Raw genomic sequence first — 12,219 nt, forward strand, 5'->3', positions numbered from 1 at the left:
ATGTGCAAAAAATCACTCAGATTTCCTCTAAAAATATGATCACCCACTTTAAAAAAATTCTGAATTTTTCATTTCTCTTCCCTTCAAAAATGATAAAAATACCAACCTTACAAAAGCTAATTATTCAGGTACGAGTCCATGTCATTTCAAGCAAGCAATCCTAAACCGGCATGTTTAATCCGAGAGTGGGAATAGGAGTAGAGCCATAAATGCAAGCTAGCCAAACAGTGATTGTTTTAAGAACTACATAAAATTCCCCTTTCTCCTCGTGAAACAGAAGCTTTACAAAATTTTGATACCTTCTTAGTTCCGGGTTTTCACTTGCTCTGAGCTTAATAAATGGCAAAGAGAAGGAAACTTGAAATGCAAATCATACACGACGACGATGAAGAAGAAAGTGCCTCTGCTGTAACCAATTCTACTTTCTCAGGTAATTTCATGTGCTTTTTCCTTCTTCCCCATCTCATCAACTTACGAGCTTTAAGCAGCAAAAGCTTTTCTACGTGTTTTTTTTCCCTAACCTGTAATGTTCTTTCATCAATTTATGTAATTATACGAAAAGGGTATCGGCAATCAGTGGTTTGGTGTCCATTTTCATGGGTTCTTAGCTTTTTTTTGTTTTTTTTCACTTTCTTTAACAACCGAGGCTTTTCTAATGGTCTTTATCTCTCCAATGGAGGGTTAAAGTCTAGGTTTTATTTAGCTCATAAACAATTCGTTTAAATCCAGTTATGTTTCTAGTACTACATTTGATTGGTTACTCAAAACCCAGAAATTTGTTTTCTTCTTGAGAACTTTACATGAGTTTTTGGAGTTTGCATTGTAGTTGGAAGTTTGATATGTGAATTTGCTGTGTTACATGTTTTGTGGGAATATATTTTAGAGCATTGTTTTGTTTATTGCAAATGCTTTTGAAGAAGCTGAAGAAATTATATATTTAAGTTGATTCATCTGGGTTTGCTAGGTGGCTTCTCTCGTAGTAAAAGATCTCAAAGAAGAGTTAGGACCGGAAACTCCAGGCAACAGGGGATGTTAAATAGTGATCTGTTTTCACACTGCTTTGAGTACGCCCTTTGATGTGAAAAGATCAGCTTCTCTCCCTCCCCCTCCCTGTCTGTCTCTCATTCCTAATCTTAAGTTTATGGATTTTCTCAGGAACATATGGAAGAGCTTCTCGGATAATAGAAGGGCTTCTTTTGCATATCTTGATTGCTTGTGGTTTTCATTGTACATGGATGAATCGTACAAAGAAAAGGTGTTGGTATGGATCAGGAGGAAACATATTTTCTCAAAGAAATATGTTTTTGTTCCTATTGTGCACTGGTGGGTATCTCTTTGCCCTAATCATTGGATGCAATTTTCATCCTAGTTACCCCTCTTTGGTTATAATGAATTTGTGATATTTTAAGGAGCCATTGGAATCTTTTGATATTCTGCAACTTTGGTGAACTTTTGCAATCTGAAACCCGAACAACTTGTATGTTGTTGCTTGATTCACTGCGAATGGCTGGCCCAAGGCAGCTTGAACCCACAATAAGAAAGTATGCATCTGTAACCTTCTCATTTTAGAATCATTACTGTTGTTAAAGAGGATGATAATACTTTTTCTTTTTGTTGCATATTTGGTTGTTATGTGCTGCTATTTTCCTGGTTTTAAGCCCAGGTTTGTCCTTGACATATATGAAGCTGAGAAGAGACCTGAAAAGAAAGAGGTGATATCTAAAATACCCCTATTGGTGCCAAAGGTGATGATTTTTGCTGTCTGAACGGTGTCTTTCTTTATATCGGCTTTTGCTTTTGTCACTGAACCAAACCAACTACAGGTACCCCAACAGACAAATGGTGAAGCATGTGGTAGTCTTGTTCTCTATTTTATGAGTTTGTTTATGGAAAGTGCACCTGAAAACTTCAGTATCTCCGGGGGCTATCCTTACTTTGTAAGCTCTATTATTTAAACTGTCAATGTTTCATTTTTCTGGAATTTTATAATTTCAACTGACATTGGATATACACTTTTGGTGGTAAACTACAGATGAAGGAGGACTGGTTTGCTCCTGAAGACTTCAATTGCTTCTGCAAGAGATTTCAATTGTGCGGCTTGTGAATTAACTTTAACTTTAAACCATAGTGGATGACTTGCTCATACGTATCAGGTTATTAGCTGTGCATGCAAAAGAAATACGGGGCAAGTTCTGTTGTAGAACAACCTTGTTGTGCATTTTATGATTAGGTATGTGACTCGAAAATGTATCTAAATCAAGGAAGAGATCATTGACAGAGCTATTGTTACCATATTTGTTTGTCTGTTGATCTTAGCTACTAAACATCGTAAACAGATGCACCTTGAATTTGTCAACTTAAATGCTAGCGTTTTCAGCGCCTTATCTTTGTTGAATTACGGAAGATTAAAATCAATAGTTAGTTATGTGTTATGGTGTTTCTGTGTTTTATTTTGCTCTTTTGCAGGTGAGATACGTTGGCACACTAACACTGTATTATTTTAGTCCAAAACCCCAATGTCCGAGTTAACTCAAAATAGCTTATCCCATCTCTGAATCAAAAAAAAAAAAAAAGAAGTGTTCTCTTTATCCCTGCAAGTCGCCAATAATGGACCGATCAAAGATGGTAACTAGACGTCCCAAGTGAGTATCACACCTCGAATTTGGTAGGCTTTTACGTCTAGAAGTTTTGAGTGTATACGATATGCGTTAACTCAAATAAATCGATTTTGAGTTAATAGCATGTCTAATGTCTGAAAAAAAAAATACACATTAAAAAAATGCCTATTATATATCTATTTGAGATTCACAAAGAGTAAATACGTTTTTTTTTCCAATTTTAAAAATATAAGTTGAAAATTTTTTATATTTGATTATTTTAATACAAATTATTTTAAATTATAAATGTTCCAAAAAAATATTTAGGTAAATAAAAAATAAACAAAGAAAAAAAAGAAAAAGGTATAATGCTCAAAAGATTTCAATTTTTTTTTTCATTTTGGTCCGATAGATTAAAATGTATGGTGATCGGTGAACTAAACAAATTTAAGAAGAAAATAGAAAAAAATTATGTCCAAATTTTTTTTCTTATTTTTTAGGTTGAATTTGATATTAAATTTCTTAAGTTTTTAAATATAGATTGTCCAAGAGTAATTGGACCGTAAAAAGATAATTTTGATTGGATCAAGGCCATCTTCTTTTTTTTTTCAAACCAAAAGCCAACAACCAAAAGCCCAAAATTCAACAGAACCGCAAAAACCCTAGATTCTGGAATCCATATATATGTTAGCCTCAATAAAAAATCAACACACCAGTCGTCATTCTCCAAGTAGCTGCTGTAGCAGAGCATACGCATAATCTATCGCTGGTAAGATTTAGTTTCAATTTCTTTGATTTTATTTCGATCGTATTCTCTAATCATATTTCGATCTGTTCGTATCTCAATTCTTTTGTATTCAATCCATGATTAATACGTAGATAATCTGATTTCATTTTGATTTGACACTTACATATCTGCTTAATGATTTTAATTTCAGAAACAAGCCACATACCATTTTTTTGTCGGTATGGCAGTCACATTCCATGACTTGGGCTCTGCTGCTGGCTTGAAAAAGCTCGATGAGTACCTCCTCACTCGCAGTTACATCTCTGGGTAGTTTTCCAAAACCATTTTTGAATAAAACATTTTGACGTTGTTAGCTTTGATCTTGGTCGGTTTCTGACTTTTCTTGTTCTGTTGATTTTGCAGATACCAAGCTTCAAAGGATGACGTCACTGTCTACGCTGCTCTATCAGGGGCCCCATCCTCTAGCTATGTGAATGTTTGTCGGTGGTACAATCACATCGACGCCCTTTTTCGGATCTCGTAAGATATTTTTTCTTATAATTTTTTGTGGTGTAGCTATTATTATATGGATGTGAGAGTTGGATGTGTAATAGAACTCTTCTGTTATTTGTTGTTTCAGAGGTGTTTCTGGTGAAGGGTGTGGTGTGACTGTTGAGGGATTTGCTTCCACAGAGGCTGTTGCCACTCCTCCAGCTGAGGATTCAAAAGCAAGAAATCTGTGCTTATATGTTGTTTGAATTTAGTAACTTGGGCAATTTCATGGTTGGTTGATTTGCTAATTGCTCGAATATATTATGCAGCTGCAGGCTGCTGCTGCTGAAGATGATGATGACGACGATGATGTTGATCTATTTGGTGAAGAGACTGAAGAGGAAAAGAAGGCTGCAGAAGAACGTGCAGCTGCTATTAAGGCCTCTGGCAAGAAGAAAGAATGTGAGCCCTTCAACTCGTTTTCATTATGAACATTGAGTAGTGCTGTTTTCTTCTTTCTATTTTTCTAATAATCTGATATGGATTGGCATGTCTACTCTACATTGGTGGTTTTAAGTTTTAACTTTTTTGGATTTTTCTTTCTTTATTCCCAGCTGGCAAGTCCTCAGTGTTGTTGGATGTTAAGCCATGGGACGATGAGACTGACATGAAGAAACTTGAAGAAGCAGTAAGAAGTGTCGAGATGGACGGGCTGCATTGGGGAGCATGTAAGTGGTTTAATCAGATATGCTTTTGTTGTATGTGTTTTTAATCCTTGTAGTGCTTAAATCCGTGAAATGGCTTGGATAGTTTTCCATTTATCTTGAAATCGAATTATTTTTATCAATTGTATTTCATCTGACATAAAGTTCCTTTGATGTGGCAGGTAAACTTTTGCCTGTTGGTTATGGAATAAAGAAATTGCAAATTATGTTGACCATTGTGGATGATTTGGTATCAGTTGATACTCTCATTGAGGAACATTTGACAGTTGAACCGATTAGCGAGTATGTTCAGAGTTGTGACATTGTCGCATTCAACAAAATATGTAAGTATTCCATATTCTACAGTGTTTTTTTTTTTGGTTTCATAATTCATATGATAATCAATATATACTCATGATCACACCATATTACTTAGGCTTGACCTATGTTTATGTTCTTCCTTCTTGCAGAATGGGTGTCATGCAATAGCAGTTTCTTGGAGGAGGCTTTTGGGTTATAGCCTATATGTTTAAGATTTTCATCTGCACTTTTTGTTTGCTAGAACTTAATTTTAAGATTTTTGTTTGTTATTTTTGTACATGATACGTCTCCTGATGGCTGTCTGGACAAATATGCTGTCTGGACAAATATTCTGTCTGAATGGATGGATGGTTGGTTTGACTATAATGGAGTATCAGTTTTGCGATGCTCTCTTGGAGCAAAATTGGAGCTTTGGTAGTTTTGGTTTTTCAAATCTGCCCAATGGTTTTTCTAAAGAGATGAGTTTGAGATCATAAATGAAGGAATTTGTTATCCAAAACTGAGCCTTGAACATTAATGCAGATCCATCTACCATCCATCCAGCCAGCTGCTGTGCCTAATCTGAATCAAACAATTCAACCATTCATCAACCACTCAACATCGTCGTCATCATCATCAAAATAACCAATAAAGATAAAGAATGATAATGATTGAAAATGATGGCCGGTAGAGTTTAAATCAAACTGGATGTGGTATCAAGCATCAAATTATCATTGCGCTCATTGTCATCATCATCACATCGTAAAACTTAGGCCCTTAAAGGGCATTTAGCGGATGAAAGGTAATGCAAAGCCTCGTTAAAATAACAAAAAAACAATCTTTGAATTTTAATCTATTTTTAGGTAAATTCATATATTTATATTGTATTTAAATAAGATTTGAATTGTTAATTTATACTTAAATTAACCATTAATCTTTAAATTATATTTGAGCGAGCCTTTAATTTTTAATTTATATTTAAATTAATTTTTTTTATTTTAAAAAATAAAATTTCAAATTTCATTTACATTGATTGTAATAAAAGTTAATTTTCCGTTTGAAATAAAATTTATTAAAATATAAATAAAAAATTTAAAATTTTATTTGGATAGAAAAAAGGTATTAGATTGTGCTGATTTACTATTTTAATCAAATGTTATTTTCTCAGTTGATATTAAAACGATAACGTACAAAATAAAAGGCCAAAAACGGCGCCGCTTAGCTAGCGGCTTCCCTCCGCCGCCCTCCAAAGTCCAATCTAGTTGAAACGAAGTTTGGCATAACAGAGAAAATACTAATGAAGTAGAGCGAGTGAGAGGAGGAGAGGGGGAAGAAAATGCCCAAGAGAACAACGCACACGTACTCAGCGAGGACGCAGCACTAGATGGATCTGACTCTGATCTCTTCGTCTACACTCCGATAGTATAATAATAATAAATCGGGTCGATGCAGAAGAAATGAATGTATTTTTATACTATTAAGATAAGAAAGTAAAAATAAATAAATAAATAAATAAAATTTAATTTGCATTATGTCAAATCACTTATTCTACCGGATCTTACGGAGCCCTGTTCATACATGACATCGTCAGATCTGATCATAGAAAAAATTCTCTTCAATCGAATCGGCCTATCCTTTGTATGAGGCTTATGTCACGGACTTAAAAAAAAATCTTGAATCTTATATCGAATATAATAAAAAAATCTTTAAATATAAAAGACATATTTTTGCATGATCCAATCAATAGTTCAAGTCACACACTCCCATAATCCATTTTCTCTTCGAAGAATTTCCTTCAATTATTCATGTCATATCAAATAAATAATAAAATATTATAAAATCGAAACAAAAATCTAAATACATGTCTTTTTTTTGTATTAATTTATATGTATTTTAAGGAGTATTAATCCATTTCACATGTAACCGATTTTTAAATTTTATTTTATTTTTCGTAGATCAAAAATTATTTTTTTAATAAATTTTAAATTCATTTTTATAATTTCATTAAAAATATAAATTTTTTAGTGATCAATCACGTCTTAATAAAAAAATTGATAATAACTCTCATTTTTTTCTATTTTAAAATTTCAAATATCTACGGTCCCAAAACGATTATAACATTCAGCAAAGTTATTCTTATTTCCGTGGAAATATGGAGAAAGGTTTTTGAAATGTGATTGAAGTAAAACCTTGTGATGAGCTTGTCCCATAAATTAAACTATAAATGCAACTGCAAGTTTCTGAAAGTTACAGTCCAAATGACGTGTGTGACTCTCAAGTTCATTTGCATCCTATGGAGCAGCTCAAACCTCAGCCTTGATGTGCAAACCATAACTTGTAGGTGAAATTGAATGCTAATATGTATTTTCCAGATGTAATGATATTTGATTGATCTTTTATAGATTAAACGTTTTATTTGTTTGATTAATTTAGATATTGCCTTTTTCCTTACTGAAATATATTTGTTACAAGATACCCAATCGCAGAAAATGCCCAAGAGGAAGACTGACAAGGCATATGTGTTGGACAAGAAAAAGCATCTTACTAGGCTTAACATCACTGAGGCGGGAAAAGTTCTCTTGAAGAGGTATTTAGAGTTTTCTTGATCTATTGCTGCTGTGCGTAATCATGGCTGATCACCTGTTCAATGTTTCCTAGTTTTTTTTGACATCATATTTTTTATGCTAGTTTCCTTAATTTCTTAACATGATTCATTTTCTTGACCTTTTTTTGTTTCTTTATGCATTTTACTCTTACTTTTGGCTTTTGGAAAATAAGGGGGGAAGGGGGGAGGGCAGTGATACTGGCTTTAACTTTTAGTAATTAAACTACAGTTGCACGGAAGTTTATATATGAACATGGTACCTTCTTTCAGGGGAGAAGGGAAACTGGAGAAGCAATTCCGTATGAACTGTATAGGTTGTGGCCTGTTTGTTTGCGATCGGGCTGAAGAAGATCTGGAAACTGCTTCTTTCATTTATGCTGTTGATGGTGCCCTTAGTACGGTTGCTGCAGAAACCAACCCACAGGTACAAACAATGATTGTGGAGTATTGTTGTCATCCATCATCTGTGTTTCTTTATTTCTCTAGTTATTTAGAATTTGCCAAGCGCAAATCTTTGTCAGAATAAACTTCTTCCCAATTTGGTTTTCTCCAATCAATAGCCAATATAAATATTTGTACAACGAAAAACTTCTTTTTTCTGTTTTCTTTATGTTGTAGGATGCTCCTGTGCCACCTTGCATATCTCAGTTCGAGGGAGGACTTGTTCAAGTGGCCATAGAGGTGGAAGATCGTGCACAGCGTTCAGCAATTACAAGTAACTGGCTCCTTCAATTACCTTTTTTTATTTTCTTTATGCATGCCTTTCCTTTCACCACCTTATATTTCCTGAAATATTTTTGTAACACTTTAATGTGTTACCTGCTAAGCCAAATTCTTTTCATTTAGTTCTCTTTCCATTACATGGGTTTGAGGTCCTCTTTTTCATGCTTAAAGAGATCAATGCAGACCTCTGATGGGATGATCCTACTTTGCCATCTGTATGTAAAGAACCAGGGATGATTTTGTCCACAACTCGTTGAGCAGTTTGATAACACTTATTAATATTTATAGTATTGGAAAAACTATCATTTTATTGCTATTTATACCATTATTTAGCACAAACAATCAGTAGTGGAGATGGGAGATCAAGTACGAAGCAAGGGACATAAAGTTAAGTGGATGACATGAGGCTACCTACAAAATTATGTAAAAATAGAATGTATAGCTTCTGAAACGAGCTTGACATTTAGACATACTAATTCTGATGTTTGATTGTAATCTGAATAAGGTCAAAATTTATATATTGACAATTTAGTGCACCTAGCTCGGGCTTTGAATAATAACATTCTAAGGGAATGGCACCAGCATTATTGCTCTTCTTTTGCTGGTCTCATCCCCAGCTCTTTTTACTGGTAAACTTTAAAGCCCCTGGCATCACAATCTGTTGCAGAATTTGGGATCTCCATGGACATTTTGCTTCTTCAATGAAACTATTAACGTAAATCAAAAAAATTAAAGGAAATTCGATATTATATTAGTTACTAAGACACCTAGAATTCTTGAAAAATGTTGTCAGATCGGAGTAGATATGTTTTGCCTTAATTACATCAGGAAACCATCTTTTCTTGATATCTTATCCGTTACACTGTTACCCTACATGATGCTTTACATGTTAGTTGTTAAAACCATGAACGATAAAGATATCTTTTATTAGTATTGATTGTGTAACTTTGTCCCGGCCTTCTATTCTTTCCGGGAGTAAATGCAGTTGATGTACGAGTTACTTTCGCTGCACCTGCAGCCCCTGGTGAAGCTAACAATGAACTTTTGGAATTCATGGGAAAGGTTTTCTTCGATATTTATTCAAAGCTACTCAATTGAGCTTCAAATATTATGTAAATTACTTTAAGAAAGCTGAGTTGAAGTTATCCATCTGTGTTTTTTACACAGGTTCTGGGTTTGAGACTGAGCCAGATGACTCTTCAGAGAGGATGGAATAACAAATCAAAGCTTCTTGTGGTAAGTAGAATCAAATGCCCTTAAATTTTATGCTAGTATGCCTGTGCTCAGGCTATGGCAATTGCCAAATGTTTAACTATAGATAGTTTTTCCATCAGCTGAAAATAATGCGCAAGTCTCATGATTAAATGTCTACCATCCATTCCCATATTGAATGTCACCTCTCAGCTTTGAATGGCCATTGCAGTCTGGTAAAATTTCACTTAGAATTCTTGCCTGCCAAAATACTGTGATTGATTTTTTTTTTCTCTGCACCACTTGCACTATTTTCAAGAATGATCACGAATGTTGAGCACTGCTTCCATAAGATTATGGGCAATCTGCTAATATTTGATTCTTGCATCAGGTTGAGGATTTGTCTGCTAGACAGGTGTATGAGAAACTTCTAGAGGCTGTGCAACCTTGATGCTTTTTGCTTGCATCTTGGCTTCAAATTCTGTGTTAACCGTGACAAATACGTTATCCATTGCTTCATGAGTCTGTTAAATTGTATAATTTGTATTCTGGATTTTGCTTGGATCCATTGTCCAATTTCAGCCAAGTTTATTCCTTTCTGAGTTTAAACAATAAACTCTTTGATTTGTCCATGATTATCCATGGTGACGATACGAACAAACTGCGTATATCCATAAAAATTCATAAAAAAAATTTTTTTGATAGCCTCAATCAATGCATGGAAGTTAACAACTACGATTCAGAATACATCTTGACATACGATTTTTAATAGAAACCAATCATCTGCAGAAACAAACTAGAGTCTAAAGAACCCCAGTGAAGGGAACAAAAGTTTCTGAATATGATTGATCACTCAGCAGTTTAAGAGGTAGCACCGCTACGTATAGGTTGACCCTTCGATTTCCTAGGAGCCAATTGAGTCTCAGGCTGCAAAAGCAATCAAGTATAATGAGATTAATAAAGATTCATTGCGATTTGACATTAATAATACAGATACGAATGAGCTTATATGAAGTTAATGGTAATTTTCTCATTAAATAATTACCTCTTTTTTTGCAGGTTATTCTTTCTCTGACACAATCAGTTCAATGCGGCATGGTGAAGACAAGTAAGCTGCAATAGGATTGATACGAGCACAAACTCGGAAAATTTAAACCACACTCCTCAAATAACGCAGTGAAAAGAAATCACCCACGGTCAATTCTTCCATGTGCTCGATAAGTTCGGCGCCTTTGCTTCCGTGCTCGATTCACTTGGATGTGAGATATGAAAAATGAATCTACATCCAAGCCTTTCAACTAAGAAAAGAAGTGGAGAGATGATGCACAAGTTTAGCAGAAAGGACTGTGGCCATAATGGAATTAAGATGCCAATTCATTGATATGTATACCTCTGCATTGCTCTCGGAGTTCTTGAGCAAATCAAGAATGAATCTAGCAGATTTCACAGGGCAGCGACCTTGTCCGTTAGAATGGTGGATTTTAGCCTGTTCAGTTTGCCCAACTCCACCACAGAAGCGCCGGAATGGAATGGCTTGCTTGTGGGCCATAACGTCTTGCAAGTACCTTTTTGCCTTTGTCAAAGGCAACCTTCGGATTGCAAAGGCTGTTTCCTGTGTATTCTGTTAAATGTAAAGTACATACATAGTATTATGAATGCATATGTACTTTGGGGACAATAATTGGGTGCCATCATCGTTATTAGTCATCTTACTAACACCTTAACCATACTACTTGCCAAGGCCAAGATTACCCACATCTAATAGATATCTTTGCATAAGCACGAAAATAACCATTCATAAAACATTGGCATAAGAAGCCAAAAGTAAAACCATATCATGATTAAAGAATAAAACTAAACTTCACAATTTGTGTGTTTTCGTATCGTATCTATTTCATGTTAAACACATGTAAAATACGAAAATTATTATATCATAATTTATATCCACATTCAAATGCAAAACATATATATATTTTTATTTTTATCAAACTCGTATAAACTCATATATGATAATAAAACCATGTAGGGGCATATTTGGATAACTTCACAATTCAGAAAAAGTATGAATCTTAGTAATCTACATGTAAACTACATGTAAATTGATCAGATGATTGATTTTATACAATTGCAAGCAGAAAAATGCACCTTTAAAAAGCTCCTAGCAACAACTAAATTGAAAGAAAACTATTTTTCATAACCCTATAATAACCAAAAAGAGATTAGCATACCTTAATATGGACACGAAGGTTGGAGCCACTGGCTTTGCAGGCTGAAACACAAGTCATGCAATAACCAACAACCAAATTCCAATATTCTTTCAAGGAATTAAAGCGAAATGCAAGAACAAAAAAGAAAGGGCATAAAATCCAATTGAATGTTGCATGTCGGTTTCCTACATTTTCCCTGTTACCAAACAGAAGATTAAAAAAGATCTTAAGTAATTAGTAATATTTAAAAAGTAATAAAAATTAAAACTTACACCTGGTGGGGTTGTCTGGCTCTTTTGAGTACTACACCTAAAGGACAAAAAAAAAAAAAGAAATTCCAGCAAATATTTCAACAAAAATACTGAAAGGAAACAATTTGGAACTAAACTTGAACAGATTTCAAGAATAAAAAGAGCTTTTCAAATGAAAAAGATTGACAAACCATGACTACTGCTTCTGCTTCTTCTGAGTGTTGCAGTTAGGGTTTCTAGCATATGAAAGTGATGGTTTTTGGGGTTTATTTCCATTTATTCTTTGTCCCTGTTTTTTGGTTTTCTAGGGCCAATCAAATCGGGCCTCACCTCTAAATCAAGGAGGCCTTTTTGTTTACTACAAGCCAATAAGACATTGCCACGTGGAACTAAAGGATCGACAGGACAGGGAATATTCAGAG

At 34.4% G+C, this 12,219-nt stretch overlaps 3 protein-coding genes and 1 pseudogene across 8 annotated transcripts; 3 read left to right on the plus strand and 1 right to left on the minus strand.

Annotated features, from left to right (window-relative positions):
- Positions 1-155: 155 nt before the first annotated feature.
- On the plus strand, positions 156-2,425 carry LOC111290662 (putative ubiquitin-like-specific protease 2A). Of its 2 annotated transcripts, none has more exons than XM_022882068.2 (7): positions 156-430; positions 965-1,064; positions 1,156-1,323; positions 1,413-1,541; positions 1,664-1,745; positions 1,824-1,937; positions 2,033-2,425. In XM_022882068.2, exons 1-7 carry the CDS (start codon positions 340-342, stop codon positions 2,102-2,104), a joined length of 756 nt encoding a protein of 251 aa, XP_022737803.1. In that variant the 5' UTR covers positions 156-339; the 3' UTR covers positions 2,105-2,425. The 2 variants fall into 2 exon arrangements, with proteins under 2 accessions (XP_022737803.1, XP_022737802.1); XM_022882067.2 differs by having other exon boundaries at positions 160-430; positions 1,410-1,541.
- Positions 2,426-3,306: 881 nt separating this feature from the next.
- LOC111289748 (elongation factor 1-delta 1-like) lies at positions 3,307-5,207 on the plus strand. 2 transcript variants are annotated; one of them, XM_022881027.2, is made up of 8 exons: positions 3,307-3,366; positions 3,536-3,651; positions 3,748-3,864; positions 3,965-4,052; positions 4,146-4,278; positions 4,431-4,544; positions 4,703-4,864; positions 4,991-5,207. In XM_022881027.2, coding segments are annotated over exons 2-8 (702 nt in total). In that variant the 5' UTR covers positions 3,307-3,366; positions 3,536-3,565; the 3' UTR covers positions 4,993-5,207. The 2 variants fall into 2 exon arrangements, with proteins under 2 accessions (XP_022736762.1, XP_089624636.1); XM_089768510.1 differs by having other exon boundaries at positions 4,152-4,278.
- Positions 5,208-6,156: 949 nt separating this feature from the next.
- On the plus strand, positions 6,157-9,861 carry LOC111291120 (UPF0235 protein At5g63440-like; annotated as a pseudogene). Its single transcript, XR_016346662.1, has 7 exons — positions 6,157-6,242; positions 7,223-7,407; positions 7,696-7,849; positions 8,044-8,140; positions 9,125-9,210; positions 9,316-9,384; positions 9,731-9,861. The product of XR_016346662.1 is annotated as a UPF0235 protein At5g63440-like (transcript).
- A 169-nt stretch (positions 9,862-10,030) lies between these two features.
- On the minus strand, positions 10,031-12,217 carry LOC111290327 (large ribosomal subunit protein uL22-like). 3 transcript variants are annotated; one of them, XM_089768511.1, is made up of 5 exons: positions 11,989-12,217; positions 11,568-11,855; positions 10,730-10,960; positions 10,385-10,637; positions 10,031-10,266 (listed from the first exon to the last, which is right to left on the minus strand). In XM_089768511.1, exons 2-4 carry the CDS (start codon positions 11,622-11,624, stop codon positions 10,527-10,529), a joined length of 399 nt encoding a protein of 132 aa, XP_089624637.1. In that variant the 5' UTR covers positions 11,625-11,855; positions 11,989-12,217; the 3' UTR covers positions 10,031-10,266; positions 10,385-10,526. The 3 variants fall into 3 exon arrangements, with proteins under 3 accessions (XP_089624637.1, XP_089624638.1, XP_089624639.1); XM_089768512.1 differs by having other exon boundaries at positions 11,568-11,742; positions 11,989-12,007; XM_089768513.1 differs by having other exon boundaries at positions 10,033-10,266; positions 10,730-10,951; positions 11,989-12,209.
- Between the last annotated feature and the right edge of the window lie 2 nt (positions 12,218-12,219).

Source organism: Durio zibethinus, chromosome 11, assembly GCF_047325235.1.
Source record: "Durio zibethinus cultivar Kanyao isolate XHJ-2024 chromosome 11, ASM4732523v1, whole genome shotgun sequence".
NCBI classification, from domain to species: domain Eukaryota; kingdom Viridiplantae; phylum Streptophyta; class Magnoliopsida; order Malvales; family Malvaceae; genus Durio; species Durio zibethinus.

Bases quoted from the DNA above. Each gene is read 5' to 3' on its own strand.
- LOC111290662 (XM_022882067.2), top strand. From the start codon at position 340: ATGGCAAAGAGAAGGAAACTTGAAATGCAAATCATACACGACGACGAT. The intron at 1,324-1,409 runs GTGGGTATCTCT...TGATATTTTAAG, and splicing joins TTTGTTCCTATTGTGCACTG to GAGCCATTGGAATCTTTTGA. The intron at 1,542-1,663 runs GTATGCATCTGT...TTTTAAGCCCAG, and splicing joins CTTGAACCCACAATAAGAAA to GTTTGTCCTTGACATATATG.
- LOC111289748 (XM_022881027.2), top strand. From the start codon at position 3,566: ATGGCAGTCACATTCCATGACTTGGGCTCTGCTGCTGGCTTGAAAAAG. The intron at 3,652-3,747 runs GTAGTTTTCCAA...TTGATTTTGCAG, and splicing joins ACTCGCAGTTACATCTCTGG to ATACCAAGCTTCAAAGGATG. The intron at 4,279-4,430 runs GTGAGCCCTTCA...CTTTATTCCCAG, and splicing joins CTCTGGCAAGAAGAAAGAAT to CTGGCAAGTCCTCAGTGTTG.
- LOC111290327 (XM_089768511.1), bottom strand. From the start codon at position 11,624: ATGACTTGTGTTTCAGCCTGCAAAGCCAGTGGCTCCAACCTTCGTGTC. The intron at 10,961-11,567 runs GTATGCTAATCT...TACATTTAACAG, and splicing joins ACCTTCGTGTCCATATTAAG to AATACACAGGAAACAGCCTT. The intron at 10,638-10,729 runs GTATACATATCA...TTCTTTTCTTAG, and splicing joins ACTCCGAGAGCAATGCAGAG to TTGAAAGGCTTGGATGTAGA.